At 34.3% G+C, this 13,259-nt stretch overlaps 1 protein-coding gene across 2 annotated transcripts in view; it reads left to right on the forward strand.

The window, feature by feature from the left end:
• The window catches only part of LOC110038840 (proteasome-associated protein ECM29 homolog), a 192,424-nt gene that overhangs the window by 46,082 nt on the left and 133,083 nt on the right, over positions 1-13,259 (forward strand). For both annotated transcript variants that reach the window (XM_020743756.1, XM_020743757.1), the window contains exon 12: positions 5,915-6,023. In XM_020743756.1, coding sequence (XP_020599415.1) covers positions 5,915-6,023 — 109 coding nt within the window. The remainder of the gene's footprint in view (positions 1-5,914; positions 6,024-13,259) is intronic.

Consider the following 13,259-nt stretch of genomic DNA (forward strand, 5'->3'; position numbering starts at 1 on the left):
GAGATGCTCCTCGAAGAATACTGATGGAAGAAATAGCAAATCTACAGTTTTCGTTGCTCGAATTCAGGATAAAAATCAAATCGTGCTTGCAAACCGTCCCTGGCGCTTAGGCTCCCAAAATTGGCGCCTAAGCGCCCAACTCTTCAGAGGTTGCGCCTAAAATGGGCACATAAGCGCCCAATAGTTAGTGCCTACGCGCCAACATAACCGCGCTTGCACTTATGTAGGCGCATATGCGCCAATGGCCGGCGCCTCCTCTGGAGCATGCCCAAGCATGGGTGTATACGCTTCAGATGCCTTGTGCTTAGTTTCCACAGCTTAACAATCTCCCACTTAGAGACTATTCAATCGAGCACTAGTTCTCTGTACTTGCATCTGCATCTGAGTCACTTTCATAGTCATGTACCGTGGTGTAGCTCACGCCTGATCTCAATTTTCATTTCAGTTTCTTAATAGTCATCACTTTCGTTAACATATTTGCAGGATTCTCAACTGTGTGTACCTTTTTCAAAAATAACCGTCCATCTTCTAAAAGAGATCAAATGAAATGATACCTGAGCTGGATATGTTTGTTTTGGCATAAAAAAACAACATTCTTAGCAAGTTGAATCACACTCATACTATCGTTGTAGAGTTTTCTAATTCCCTACTCCTTCCCCAATTCTGGCATGAAATTCTGTAGCCAAATCATCTCTTTGTTGGCGTCAATGATAACAACATATTCTGTCTCCGTAGTTGAAAGTACAACAATTTTCTACAACCTGGAAACCCAACTCACCGTTCCCCAATTCGAAGATATATTCCGTTGTACTTCTCGTACTGTCTACATCTCATTCCAGATCTGAATCTACAAAATTCTGTAGACTGATCCCTGCACTTCCATTATTTGACATGAACCTGCTAAAACTTATGTACCACTGTCTCGGGGTCTTCTTCAAGCTATAAAAGCTCTTCTTCAATCTGTAGTCCAAACCTTCTTTGCCTGGAATCTTGTAACCTTTTGGTAGCACCATGTACAACTCCTCTTCCAAATCTTTATGTAAAAAAGTTGTTTTTACATCCATATACTTCAGATGTATTTCTTTCACTGCTATTAGATTCAACACAACCCTTACAGTAGTAATCTTCACCACTGGGGGAGAAGTTCTCTGAGTAATCCACTCCTTCCCTCTGTTAGAAAACTTTTACAACAAGTCTTACCTTGTAGCGTTTGCTACCACCTAACTATTCTTTCAGCCTGTAAACTCAGTTATTGTGCAGTGCTTATTTTCCATTTAGTTGTACCATCAAATCCCAAGTCTGAGTTGACTCCAAAAATTGCATTTCTTCATCCATGACAAGCTCCCACTTTCTTGAATCATTAATTTGAGTGGCCTCCTCAAAGCAATCTAGTTCATCTCAATCAGTTAATAATAAAAAGTGTAATGAAGGAAATACCTTTGTATGTGTTGTTTCACTCTGCTGGATCATTGGACATCTGTAGCAGGTGACTGAGGAACTTTCAATGCTTCTTCTTGTTGAGCACTTGTTAGTTCTCCATTTTTCTAATAACCAGTATATTCTATCTTCATATATTTGGTTTTTTCAAAAGTAGCTGAAGGAATATCCTGAGTTCTAATCCTGTTATCGTGCATCTCCATTTCATTGATGTGACGTCTCTGCTCCTGATAAATTTTTGATTCTCAGAAGTTGTACCCAAACTATGCACTTGACTGATTTTGAGTTAAACTTGCTTCTGCACCCTCAATGAACATGCACATATGCTGAACACTCAAATACTCTTAAATGAGATAAACATACATTTTTGTCACTCCAGACTTCTTTAAGTAGGTGTTCCTTCAAAGGTGCTGATGGTTTAAAATGTATCAGATAAACTATTGTATTAACTGCTTTAGCCCAAAACTGTTTTGGTAAGCATGCATGCAACCTCATGTTTTTAGTACGCTCTGTGATTGTTCTGTTCATGCGCTCAACCACACCATTCCGTTGCAGTGTCCTTAGGACAGTGAGCTCATGCCTGACCTCCTCTGTAGTACAAAAATTTTTTAAGTTCTGATCACGATACTCACCCCCATTATTTGATTTGAGACACTTCAGCTTCAAGCTTGTCTCATTTTCCGCCACAGCCTTCCATTTCTTAAAGACTTCAAATACATCAAATTTCTACTTTAAGAAATAAACACATACCTTTCTTGTGTGGTCAACAATGAATGTGACAAAAGATCGAGAGTCTCCGATGGAATGAACTGGATTAGGACCTCATATATCAGTATGCACTAATTCCAGTTTCTTTGATTTCACCACTGGCCTCATCTTGGAGAAAACAACTTTCTTCTGCTTGCCATATATACAATCTTTATAGAAATCCAGATCAATTGATTTCAGACCCTGAAGTTTATTATTTAAAAGTAAGGACTTCATACATTTCTCGCTCACATGGCCAAGCCTACGATACTATAGATCTGCATCCACTCTTATTCCAACCACATCAATGAAATCAATCATTTCATTGATCAGATAAAGGGTGCTTTTAATGTTGCCCCGAGGCATCATCAATGCCGCCCTGTTCACCTTCCACGAATCACTTGTAAATGTAGTCATGAGTCTTGAATTTGCTAGCTGGCTCACGAAGATGAGATTTCTCTTCAGGCTAGGAGCATGTCCTGACTTCATTAAGCATCTAGGCTATTCCATTAAGCAATTAGATATCAACACCACCCGTTCCAACTATACTGTTGGCCTTAAATAGGATATTAGTTTTTAAATACCTCTTTATTTGTGCAAGCATGTATAGAGGCACTTGAATCCACTATTCATGATTCAGTGCTGGCTAGGGATAACACCAGAGAGTCACTTTGGATTTCACAATTGAAAACATTAGTAGAGAAACTGCTTTCCTATCTATCCCAAACTTTCCTTGGAGTTTTGCAATCCTTCTTGAATTGCCCTTTCTTACCGTAGTTCCAGCATTTTCCTTTGTTTGAATTGGGCTTTCCTTTCTTGAACTTGGATCTGCCTTTGCTTGTATTTCTGCTCAGATTCTTTCTTCTGTTATCAACATTCAATGCAGAATCTGAAGATTCACCATTCACTGCTTTTTTACAAACTTCTTCGATCAGCACTAGACCCACGTTGTCATCAAAGTTCAACTTTGAAGTCCTTGAAGAGTTATTCACCGCCGTTATCCAACCATTTTTGCTTTCCGACAATGAGGATAGTATCAGTAGTGCTCTGACCTCATAATCAAACTTGATCCCCATAAAATACAACTAGCTTGTCACAGTGTTGAAGTTATTGGGATGCTCTGCCACTAAATTTCCTTCTACCATTTTCATGTTGAATAACTTCTTCATCAGGAAAACCTTATTGGAAGTAGAAGTTTTTTCATAGATCTTGACCAGTGTCGCCGTGAGATCTACCATAGTTTTCTTATTCACAATGTGGAATGCAACAGATGAGGGAAGTGTCAACCTGATCAAACCCAGTGTCGTTCGAATTCAACACTTTCCATTCCTCCATAGGCATAGACTCAGGCTTCTTTATGATTACTTGTAGTGATAAATATAATTTTTTTTGATACAACAAATCCTCTCCCTATATTTTCTAGAAAGCAAAGTTCGTCCCATTGAAGTTATCTACTTTGAACCTTGCTTCTTCGGCCATTATTCTCACTCGAATCGAACCCCTCTATGATACCAGTTTGTTAAGGAAACTGCTGTGAAAGAGTCACCTTCTAATTCACTGCGGAATAGAATCATAGGATTCGAGAAATCCGGAACAAAAAAGTTAAGAAAGTAGAATGAAAGCAATTATAAAAGTTCACGAGAATTTACTCAGAAAAATTCAAGAATGAGAAAAAACAATAGAGCCACACCACCAAAATTTGTACTATGAAATTCAGAAGATTTTACAAAGAACTCACATAAGTTTTTTCTTCACATACAAAGAAAACTTACCAGACTCGCTCCACGCTCTCTCTTCCTTATCCGACCCGACAAAAAAAATCACTCTAAATCACCGAAATCCTTCTCTTCAACATTTCTCACATTCACTGGGATGCTCGTCGAAGAATACCGAAAGGAGAAATAGCAAACCTATAGTTTTCGTCACTCAAATTTGGGATTAAAATCAAACTCCGCTTGCAAACCACATAAACAAAAATATATCTCACAACATAAATATGAAATGAGTTTGTTTAGGTAATACATCAAACAAGTGCAATTAAGTGACATCATAAAAAATAGTACACTCATATATCGTGATTGTTATACGAGTAAAAAATATAATTAACCCTACACTCGGGCACCATTGAGATAAAAAACTCTCTTTTATGGATCTTTCAACAATTTCATGGAATACAAGGAAGAAGACATGCCTTCATAAATTTATGAAGTTTTTTCCAATATAATTATATATTTATAAATTCTTGAATAGAGAGTGCTGGTGCAAGTGATATGCACACAGTAATTATTGAGGCTGACCTAAATAGACATAAGATTTTAATATGATGGCCATAGCAGAATTCATGGTATGGAATAGAATATGGAAATGCGACGGGCGAAACTATATTTAATTTATAATAAAATGATATGTTGCAAGAGAGAACACATACTTCAGGAAATAAGAAATACACTCAGTTTGAAAATTGTAGTCACTAAATCATAAGAATTCTTCTCTTTGCATTAAGGAAAGAAAAATAGTTATAGATTTTTCAATGCAATTTTAGGAGAATGTTTGCATACATTTTAGGGCTGTATTTATTAGGGGGGAAAAGGTTATTAAAAAAAAAAAAAACTACGCTCTTTAGATGTTATTATATGCAGATGCTTGAGATTTATATTGATTAAATGGAAGCTAAAATTTTAAAAGCTTGAGAATTGATTTGGTGTGTATTAAAGAAAGGATTTATGTTAAAGGTATATTAAAGTTATTAAAGATTTGTAGGATGGGATATTAACTAGTGTATAAGTAATTGTGGAGTGATTAAAGTGCTCTATTCATAGTAGGATTACATCAGGGATTAACATTAAGTTCTTGTTTTATTGGATTATTTATAAAGGTGCTAGCAAAGAATTTTGGAAGTGATATAATTTTTTATTATATATTTTGTTGATGACATAGTTCTAGTTGATGGGATATATACTGAAATTAGTAAAAAAAAAATGAACATTAAACAAACTATATAGAAGATAAAGGCTTATAATTAGCAGCCAATGTTGCTAGTAGACAAAGTGATATGTTGTGTGCTAGGATTAAGTATTTTGGGACTATTGTTTAGAAGAATGATGATATACCTTGCAGAGTCAAAGTTGGGTGTCTAAAATTGAAGAGTGCCCCAAAAGTATTGTACGATAAGAGAATTTGACGGAGGTTTACTGCCAAAAATTATAAAATTGCATTTTGGCTATGCTATGTGGATTGACGTTTGGGTGATAAATAACTAATTGTCAATATTGGCATAAAAAAATGAGAATACTAAGATGATTTCATGGTTAGATTAGATTATGAAATAATTTTCTTAGAGGGACAATGAGACTAGTATTTTATTAAGGTAGCTGAACATAGACGTAGCTGATTTGACTTGCACTATGTATTGTAGAAGATGCACCAATATGGCATGTAGACAAAAATAAACTTGACAAATTAAAAAGGAAAAATTGGTTGATCTATGATAGTTGAGAAAAAAAAATACAGGTTTGGTTTAAGTACTCATGCATCATTCTAATGGAACAATTTGAGAATGTTAAATCATAAAGCTGACCTCAAATAGTTGGAATGATGCTAATGATGATTTTACTACTGTATTTATAGTAATGTTGTTGCAACGCTTAACTTGCCTATGATGTGATTGGGAGGTCAAATGCATGAATCATGAAAACAACTTTGCATTATATTATATTTATTTCTCAAGCAGGGACAAAATCGATATGGCTGTTCGACTGTTCACATCATTGAAATTGGAAGACCAATCTCTCCGTCTTACTATACAGGAGTCGGTCACTTCACTTGCAGTTGCATACAAGGTAATTAATTAGCAAATTTTTATATCAAAATTTTTTTTTGATTTTAGTAAGTTATCATTTTCGAATTTGTTGTTATTATATCATACATAGCCTCAAGTCCATTGAGAGTTTTTTTGAGGACCTTTGCCTTTGTTCTATCTAGCTTAACTCAGTGCGATTTTTTTATTTGAATTTTTTTGTTTATGATTTTGGCGATTTTGTATTGCTTTATTTTTAATCTGTTGGCCTATTAGTTTTCTTTTGTGCTATTCTCCTATAAAAGGAGAACTCTTCAAAAAATGGTTTGCAGGTTGTTTTTTCTTCTCCAGGTAATTTAAGTTTTTTGCCTAGTCTATTTAGAATTGAATCCATAGTAATGGGGTCTCTTTTTGACATCTAATACGTCCTTCAACGAATATTGATGCATTTCACTTTGATTGTTTCACTTTTATTTTTATTCGATTTCACCTGCTAGAAATTATACATGTTTGCTTATAAAAATCCCTGAACACTCTTGAATAGCCGTCTGTTTTAAATGATACTTGTAAGCTTAATCTCCAGGTCTTCAAATCACATTTATCACTTTAATGTCTATGTTTCCCTTTGTTTTGTGGTAGTAGCAACCAATTTTAATAATCCAAGTCATCTCACTTTTTTGTCCTGGTTTGTTCAACACTTCTAGTTTTACTTGAGATCAAGCACTCTTGTTTGTTGTTTTGAGATTAAATGTTTCGTCATATATTTTGGCATAGTACCTTAATGTTATGTTTTGTTGATGCTTGTTCAAAGTTTCTCGTGTCTATTATTGTTGTACTGTTGCATCTTTCTAAGAATTTAATTCTACTGTAAAATTTTTCAGTGGCTTTATCTATCTTTAGTGTTTTTGTTTTTATATTCTATGTTAAAGAATTTTTGGAAAACTTCACAAATAGCCCTTCATTTATTTCCTAAAAAAAGCATGGGTTTCTTTTAGATAAATCAAGCATTCAGCCAATTATTTCATCAAACTAATCAATAATGATCTCAACTTAGCCCCACGAGACTTATTTGTGATCGAAGGAAGCCTAGGATTACAAGGAAATAAAGAAACATAATAAACACATAAATTAGTTTAATGAAATAAATGTAGTAAGTTAGAAAATAAGCCATGGTAAAATTAATTTAATAATTTCATTTATGCATATCTCTTAGTAAAATAAGGTAATATTTGCTCATTCTTATATTGTGGGTTCTGATCATAAATTATGATGAGATTGATGTTATAAGAGCCCCCTCTCGGTACAAAAAATTGATTTCTAGAAAGTAATACTGAAGATACTTATAGGGTAATAATGCTTAACGTTGAAAATATTATTCGATTGATCTTGAAAGTTAAAGGCAATGCAAAACTAAAATGCACCATGATGTGGGGCTGTCCAACCGAACTGGTTTAGTCAGTTCAGGGTGGAAATGGGGGATTAGGAAGGCTAGCTAGTCCTCATAGGATTTGCGATTGCCACCCAAGTGGATGGGGCCCCTCCTATTTTACTTAGTCTATTTATATGCATTTTTTTACTTGTTCTAGGACATTTTCTGTTTTCAGATTTCTTTCCTGCTTGCTGATGACAACTAATTTCTCCTCTTGGGCTGTATATGAGGACAGATAGTGCTTCGGATGTATTCTGGTTCAAAGTGGTGATTATCTTTGCTTATCCCAATCTCCCGACCTTCTCCTTGCTGCTGCCTACATCTCTTGCACCTCTCTGCTCTTAGCCGCCAACCTCTTAGCATTCTTTTGTTGCCGCCTATGTCCTGTACCTTATGCTCTAGCCATCAACTTCGCCATCCAGTCACTAGCCTCCTTCCAATCGCCTATTCCACAATCCAGATGTAGGCTTGCTGTAGCCTGCTCTTAGTCGGCCCCCTCTTGCCGAAGGCCAACTCTCCTTCCCCTTCACTTGTGTTACAATTCCCATAAACCTATCTAATTACTGCTGCAACCCCTGCCCACCTTCCTACTTGGTGCCACATTCCCCTAACCTTCCCTTTGCCGCCGTAACCCCATCATCCCTCTATTGTTGGCTGCCTCTCCCAAAACAACCAACCTAGCCACTGTCCAGCCGCAACCCACCACCTTCCTGTACTCACCCCATGGGCAATTAGTTTTTTTTGTCACTTTATTCTTGTTTTAAGAGTCTTTGTTGTAACACCTCTTAGTTTTCAACAATAATATTTGCTTTTCCATTATGATTTGAGTTAACTCTCGAGTATCACACTAGTTTTCTATAAATGCTATAAAGCTTTGAGGTTGTGATAGATTCTATTGTATGTAAAATGCAGAGAGCATATTCGGTAGAGTTGCCTAAACATTAGGATGAATATGTTCTATAATTTTCGTAGTAATGATAACGCTCAATTTTTCTATGCCAACATATACATCATGCGAATGAATTATAAAAAATGTAGTATAATAAAAAAAAGATACTGGAATGGATTATTTTATTAAAAGTTAGGAGCTTATGTCTAACACATAAGAAAGTTTATGGAAAACTTCCTATTTTATTAGAAATTGAGAGCAAATGACAACTTTTAAGAGAGTGCAAGGAAAACTCCCTAACAATCATGTCTCTTTTGATAAAAAATGAGCATCATTGGAAGGTGAACTATTTTCTTAGGGTTTGCTTGGGATCACTTTTTTATTTTTTGTTTTTGTTTTTGTTTTTATTGTTACATATTTGTTTTCTGTTTTATATTTATAGAAAATGTGTTTGATACTGTTATGATTTATCTGTTTTTAAAAATAAAAAAAATATAAAACATATTTAGTTGAATATTTTTTAACTTTTTTAAAAATACGACGAAGGACTTTGCGCTCCTTTGCGATCTTCGTATTCTCTTTCTCGTCGCGGTTCTTTTCTGCTTTTGCGGCGTCTTCCTGCTTAGGCGTATTCGCTTCTGCGGAGTCGTGTCCTCCTTCGTGCCATGGTTTCTTTTCTGCACGGCTTCGGTTTGGACTCTGTCGAGCTGCAACTTATTCGCATCTGTCATCTGCGGTCTGCGGTTCCTATATTCTGCTGCGCAGCTACGCCTTGACCACTTCAGCCCTCTGCTCGACTTGCAGGGCTTCTTTGCTATTGTGATAGAGCTTTCTTCTTCTTCGGTTGAACCTGACAAAATCTCTTTTGCCCACGTTGTGGGTAATCCTCCTGGGGAGATGACAATTGTCTTCCCCTCAAGTTATAAGGAGAATTGTGATGGTATAGGTAACTGCCCTTTTATTAAGAATGCAAGCGAAAAGGGAGGTAAGCCAACACTTTTTTCTCTGAGTCAGAAATTTTAACCCTGACTAACAAATTCTAATTTGCTCTAATTGGGAAATTTCAGTGGGGAAACCCACCTATGGAGGTTATCAAGCAAATTTTTGATGGTCTCAAATTAGTAGGAAAGTGGAAAGTGGGGCTCTTGGATGTGATACATGTTTTAATTCAGTTAACCGTGCCCGAAGACTACACTCGCATCTTCTCCAAAAAATATCTTAACATATCTAAAAAAATAGTACTTTGGATTACACTGAATCTCAGGAAGAATCATCTCAAATGATGGTGGAATAATAATCTCAATTCCCAAGTGATAAATTGCATTCAAAGGTTTTATGAAATGCCATGAGATTGTCTTCAATGAATGCTGAAAAAGTTAAGCAAGTACTCTTAGGCATTCATTATGTGATAAAATAAACATAAAAATTACAAGTTATTTCTCTACGGTCAGCCATTTTGAGTCCATAAGATTTTGACGCTTCAAAAAGCTATATAAGTTAATGAAAAACTTTAGGTTCCATTTTATAATTTTCAAAGCAACGTATGGGATGTCCTCGCAGTATTTTCAATTACATACTCATGAACTTGAAGAGTAGAAATTCGACATGGTTCTTTTGTTAAATAATGTTTATCCTAATCATCAACACAAATAAGAGTGATTGCTAGTTCAAGTTCTTCTTCAACATCACTTTTAATATCTGATATTGGGTTCATATAATGTTTACCTACGTTACAAATTGATAACAATGTAAATCATACAAAATAAAAATTTGAGAAATATATCTCATACAAGAAATCTTAAAGATAGAAAATCACAATGCTCTTTTTCATTTCGAAGAGAAAAGTAGATCTCTCGTAGAACAATTCATTTGAACATTGGCAATGTATCAACACATCCATCACAAGCTTTTAATATCACAAGCATGCATCATAATCATAACAAATGCTGATAGAATGTTCAACAACAATAATGATAGTGAAAAGCAAACAAGCATGGCACATTTAAAACACAAACACATATGCTAAGGAGGCCTCATAGGGTTCATCATGATTAACAAGTCATTTCAGATTAATAATCCAACATTTTCTTCTGCTATCAGGCATCTCAAGAAACACCTTCATTCATATTGCATCTTCTTGGAACATATGTAAAGCTTTTGAGTAATTAATGTCATCTTGATCTTCTATTGAATTTAGAAACTTCATACATTTAACCAACAAAAATTCAGAGCTCTCATTAAAAGATCTAGTTGAGGTGCATAAATTCTTCTCTATCATATTAGCCCTTCCTTTTGAACTCTCAATTAAAACTTGAAGTGTAGAGGCAATCACATCTAAAATTGTCGTCTTCTTTGCAGGTTGAATTGATAATTTTCCTTTATTCTTCTCCTCCACAAGTTTTTGTTTCAGTTACTCCAATTTCATCTTCTTCCTCAGTGTCTGAAGGGATTCTAGTAGAAAGATGCTACAGAGTTCTCGTTGCAGTTGTGTCACTTTAAATACGACAGAGATACTCGTACATTGGGCATTTTTTTTCTGAAATATTTTTGCACTTTTATTGACCTACATATTGGTAAATGAATAGTATGATTAACAAAAATGTGTGAATAATAAAATATAAATTTTGGATTAAATATAATATGAAATTGATATCTTATATAATTTAGCCTATACATTTTTAGATGCAATCACTTGACTTGTGGTTGCGTTATAACCAATTCCGGTCTCTTTCATTAAGCTTGAAAATTCTCTTCTACAAGTTCCAAGCGTATTGAACTTATTTTTCAGATGTTTCAATTGTTCTTGCTTGTATTTTTTTTGTAGATGATTCAAGTCATTGCATAATACGTGACCATGCAGCTAGACTGAAAGCTGTTGTTTGCCTATTCACATTATTGACTTCATTCTCCATTATTTGAATGAAAATTTGTTCTTTTTTATTTGACCATACTACCTTTCCAGTTATTTCAATTACATCACTTGTATCCATGGTTCTACTTGATACATGACAAAGATGTGAATTTTCATTTGTATAACATCTTCAACCATCCAACTTGAATTCTACTAATGACATCACCATCTATAAATTAAACATAAATTACAAGAGTAAAATAATACATTTGTATCATAAATTAACATATTAAATGTATTAATTACCTATTTTTGCAATAATCTAATAAATTATACATATGACATCAATAACATATAAAAACTAATATATATTATAAAATATATTGTATCTATTTTATAAAAAATTAACATATACTAAATACACATTAATAAAGAATTAGAATGACATATTTGTGTCATAAATTACAATATTAAATGGTTTTAATATAAATTTATGCCATAATCCGATAATTTATCTATATGGCATCAATAAAATATACTAATTAATCCATTAATACCACCCAAATCATTCATATCACATGAAAAATATCACCGTTTTCTCTTTTAAAAAGTGAAATGCACCTTTGCATGCATAGAAAAGGTGTCATATATGTAAAAAGTTAAGTTTAGGTATCATATATGTATATACATAAGAATTAAGTTGTATTATGTAAATCTTCCCAAAAGAAAATGAGAGGCGAATTTTAACTAAGAAAACTGTTCAGTTTAATAAAGGGTTGCTAAGAAACTATAGCAGATAGATGAAAAAACCCTGCCAAATAAAGAGAGTTAGGAAAAAAAGTTAAACTGAGTTACCAAGTCGCAAGAATGCATGCATTCCATCTATTCAGGCTTGAATGAATTTGTTTTATCATTTACATAAATGACGGAGACATTGCAGCTAGGTTTGCCTTCTGATTCCTGAACTCTTGTTAAAAAGGCAAAAAGGAAGTTTCCCTTCAGGAGACAATGGTGTTAATAGTTTTATTTCTATTGCTATTTAGTGGAAGACCAGACTGAAGGTGAATCTGGGCCTCTTGGGAAAAGGCTTCAAATATTAGCATTTCCGGGAATGATATTTTTAGCTTGCTGAGGATCATCCAAAACAGAGTAATTTATATGTTGTTTTTCTAGGCAAACATTTCATATTCTAAAGAATCAGATATCTGGCGTTCAAAGTTACTGGTTGACAAATCTTCCCGTAAAATCATTATAGAAAGCAAGTCCTTCCCTAATGTTTCAACAACTATTCAAAATAATAGAGGTATTATTGATCCTGATACCTCTAGGAGACTAAGAAACCTTATAAGATTCCATAGACTGCAATGTAATCCAATTTTGGAACCAATTGTGGAGCACAAAAACATAAGTATGTTAGAAAGATGAGAAAGTTCAATTACATCTCTAACAACAACAACAACAAAATATGGTTCCTATGGATGGAGAATGGACTGCTCATCTCTTGCTAGATTACCCTAAATTTATACATATGAAGTTGGAGATATAGGATTCTGCTTGTTTTGTTACATTTGTGTATGCAGGTTGCACAAGGGATTAAAGGATTGGGAGAAAATGAAAAACATTAGTTCCATGACTATGGAGGTTTGGATGATTGGGCATGATTTCAATTTGATTACATGCCAAAATGAGAAGGAAGGTGGCAGAAAAGCTTCCCCTTTCTTAAAACATTTCATAACCATAGCCCCAACATACCATCCCAGTAATATTAACTCTTGCCACAATCTGTCCAAACTCTAACATAATATTATAAAACACTACCACCTCTAATTCTCACACAACCATCAAAATCAATCCCAATACAAACCACCTAATTTGGAATTATTAAATCTACTTGCAATTGAGATTAATTATATTGAGGATATAAAAAATCACAAGAACATATAAAAAATCACAAGAAACTCTCTAATGATGATTAAGTTCTCCACTATAATAAGTTAATAGTCAAATCTCCAATTGAATTTGAACAGCAATCTACGATTGAATTAAAATTTGCTTTTGTGCCAGCACCTAAGTTTACAATAAAAATTTCTAATGAAATCAACACTTGAAT

Source organism: Phalaenopsis equestris, unplaced genomic scaffold (assembly GCF_001263595.1).
Source record: "Phalaenopsis equestris unplaced genomic scaffold, ASM126359v1 Scaffold234130, whole genome shotgun sequence".
Lineage (NCBI taxonomy): Eukaryota > Viridiplantae > Streptophyta > Magnoliopsida > Asparagales > Orchidaceae > Phalaenopsis > Phalaenopsis equestris.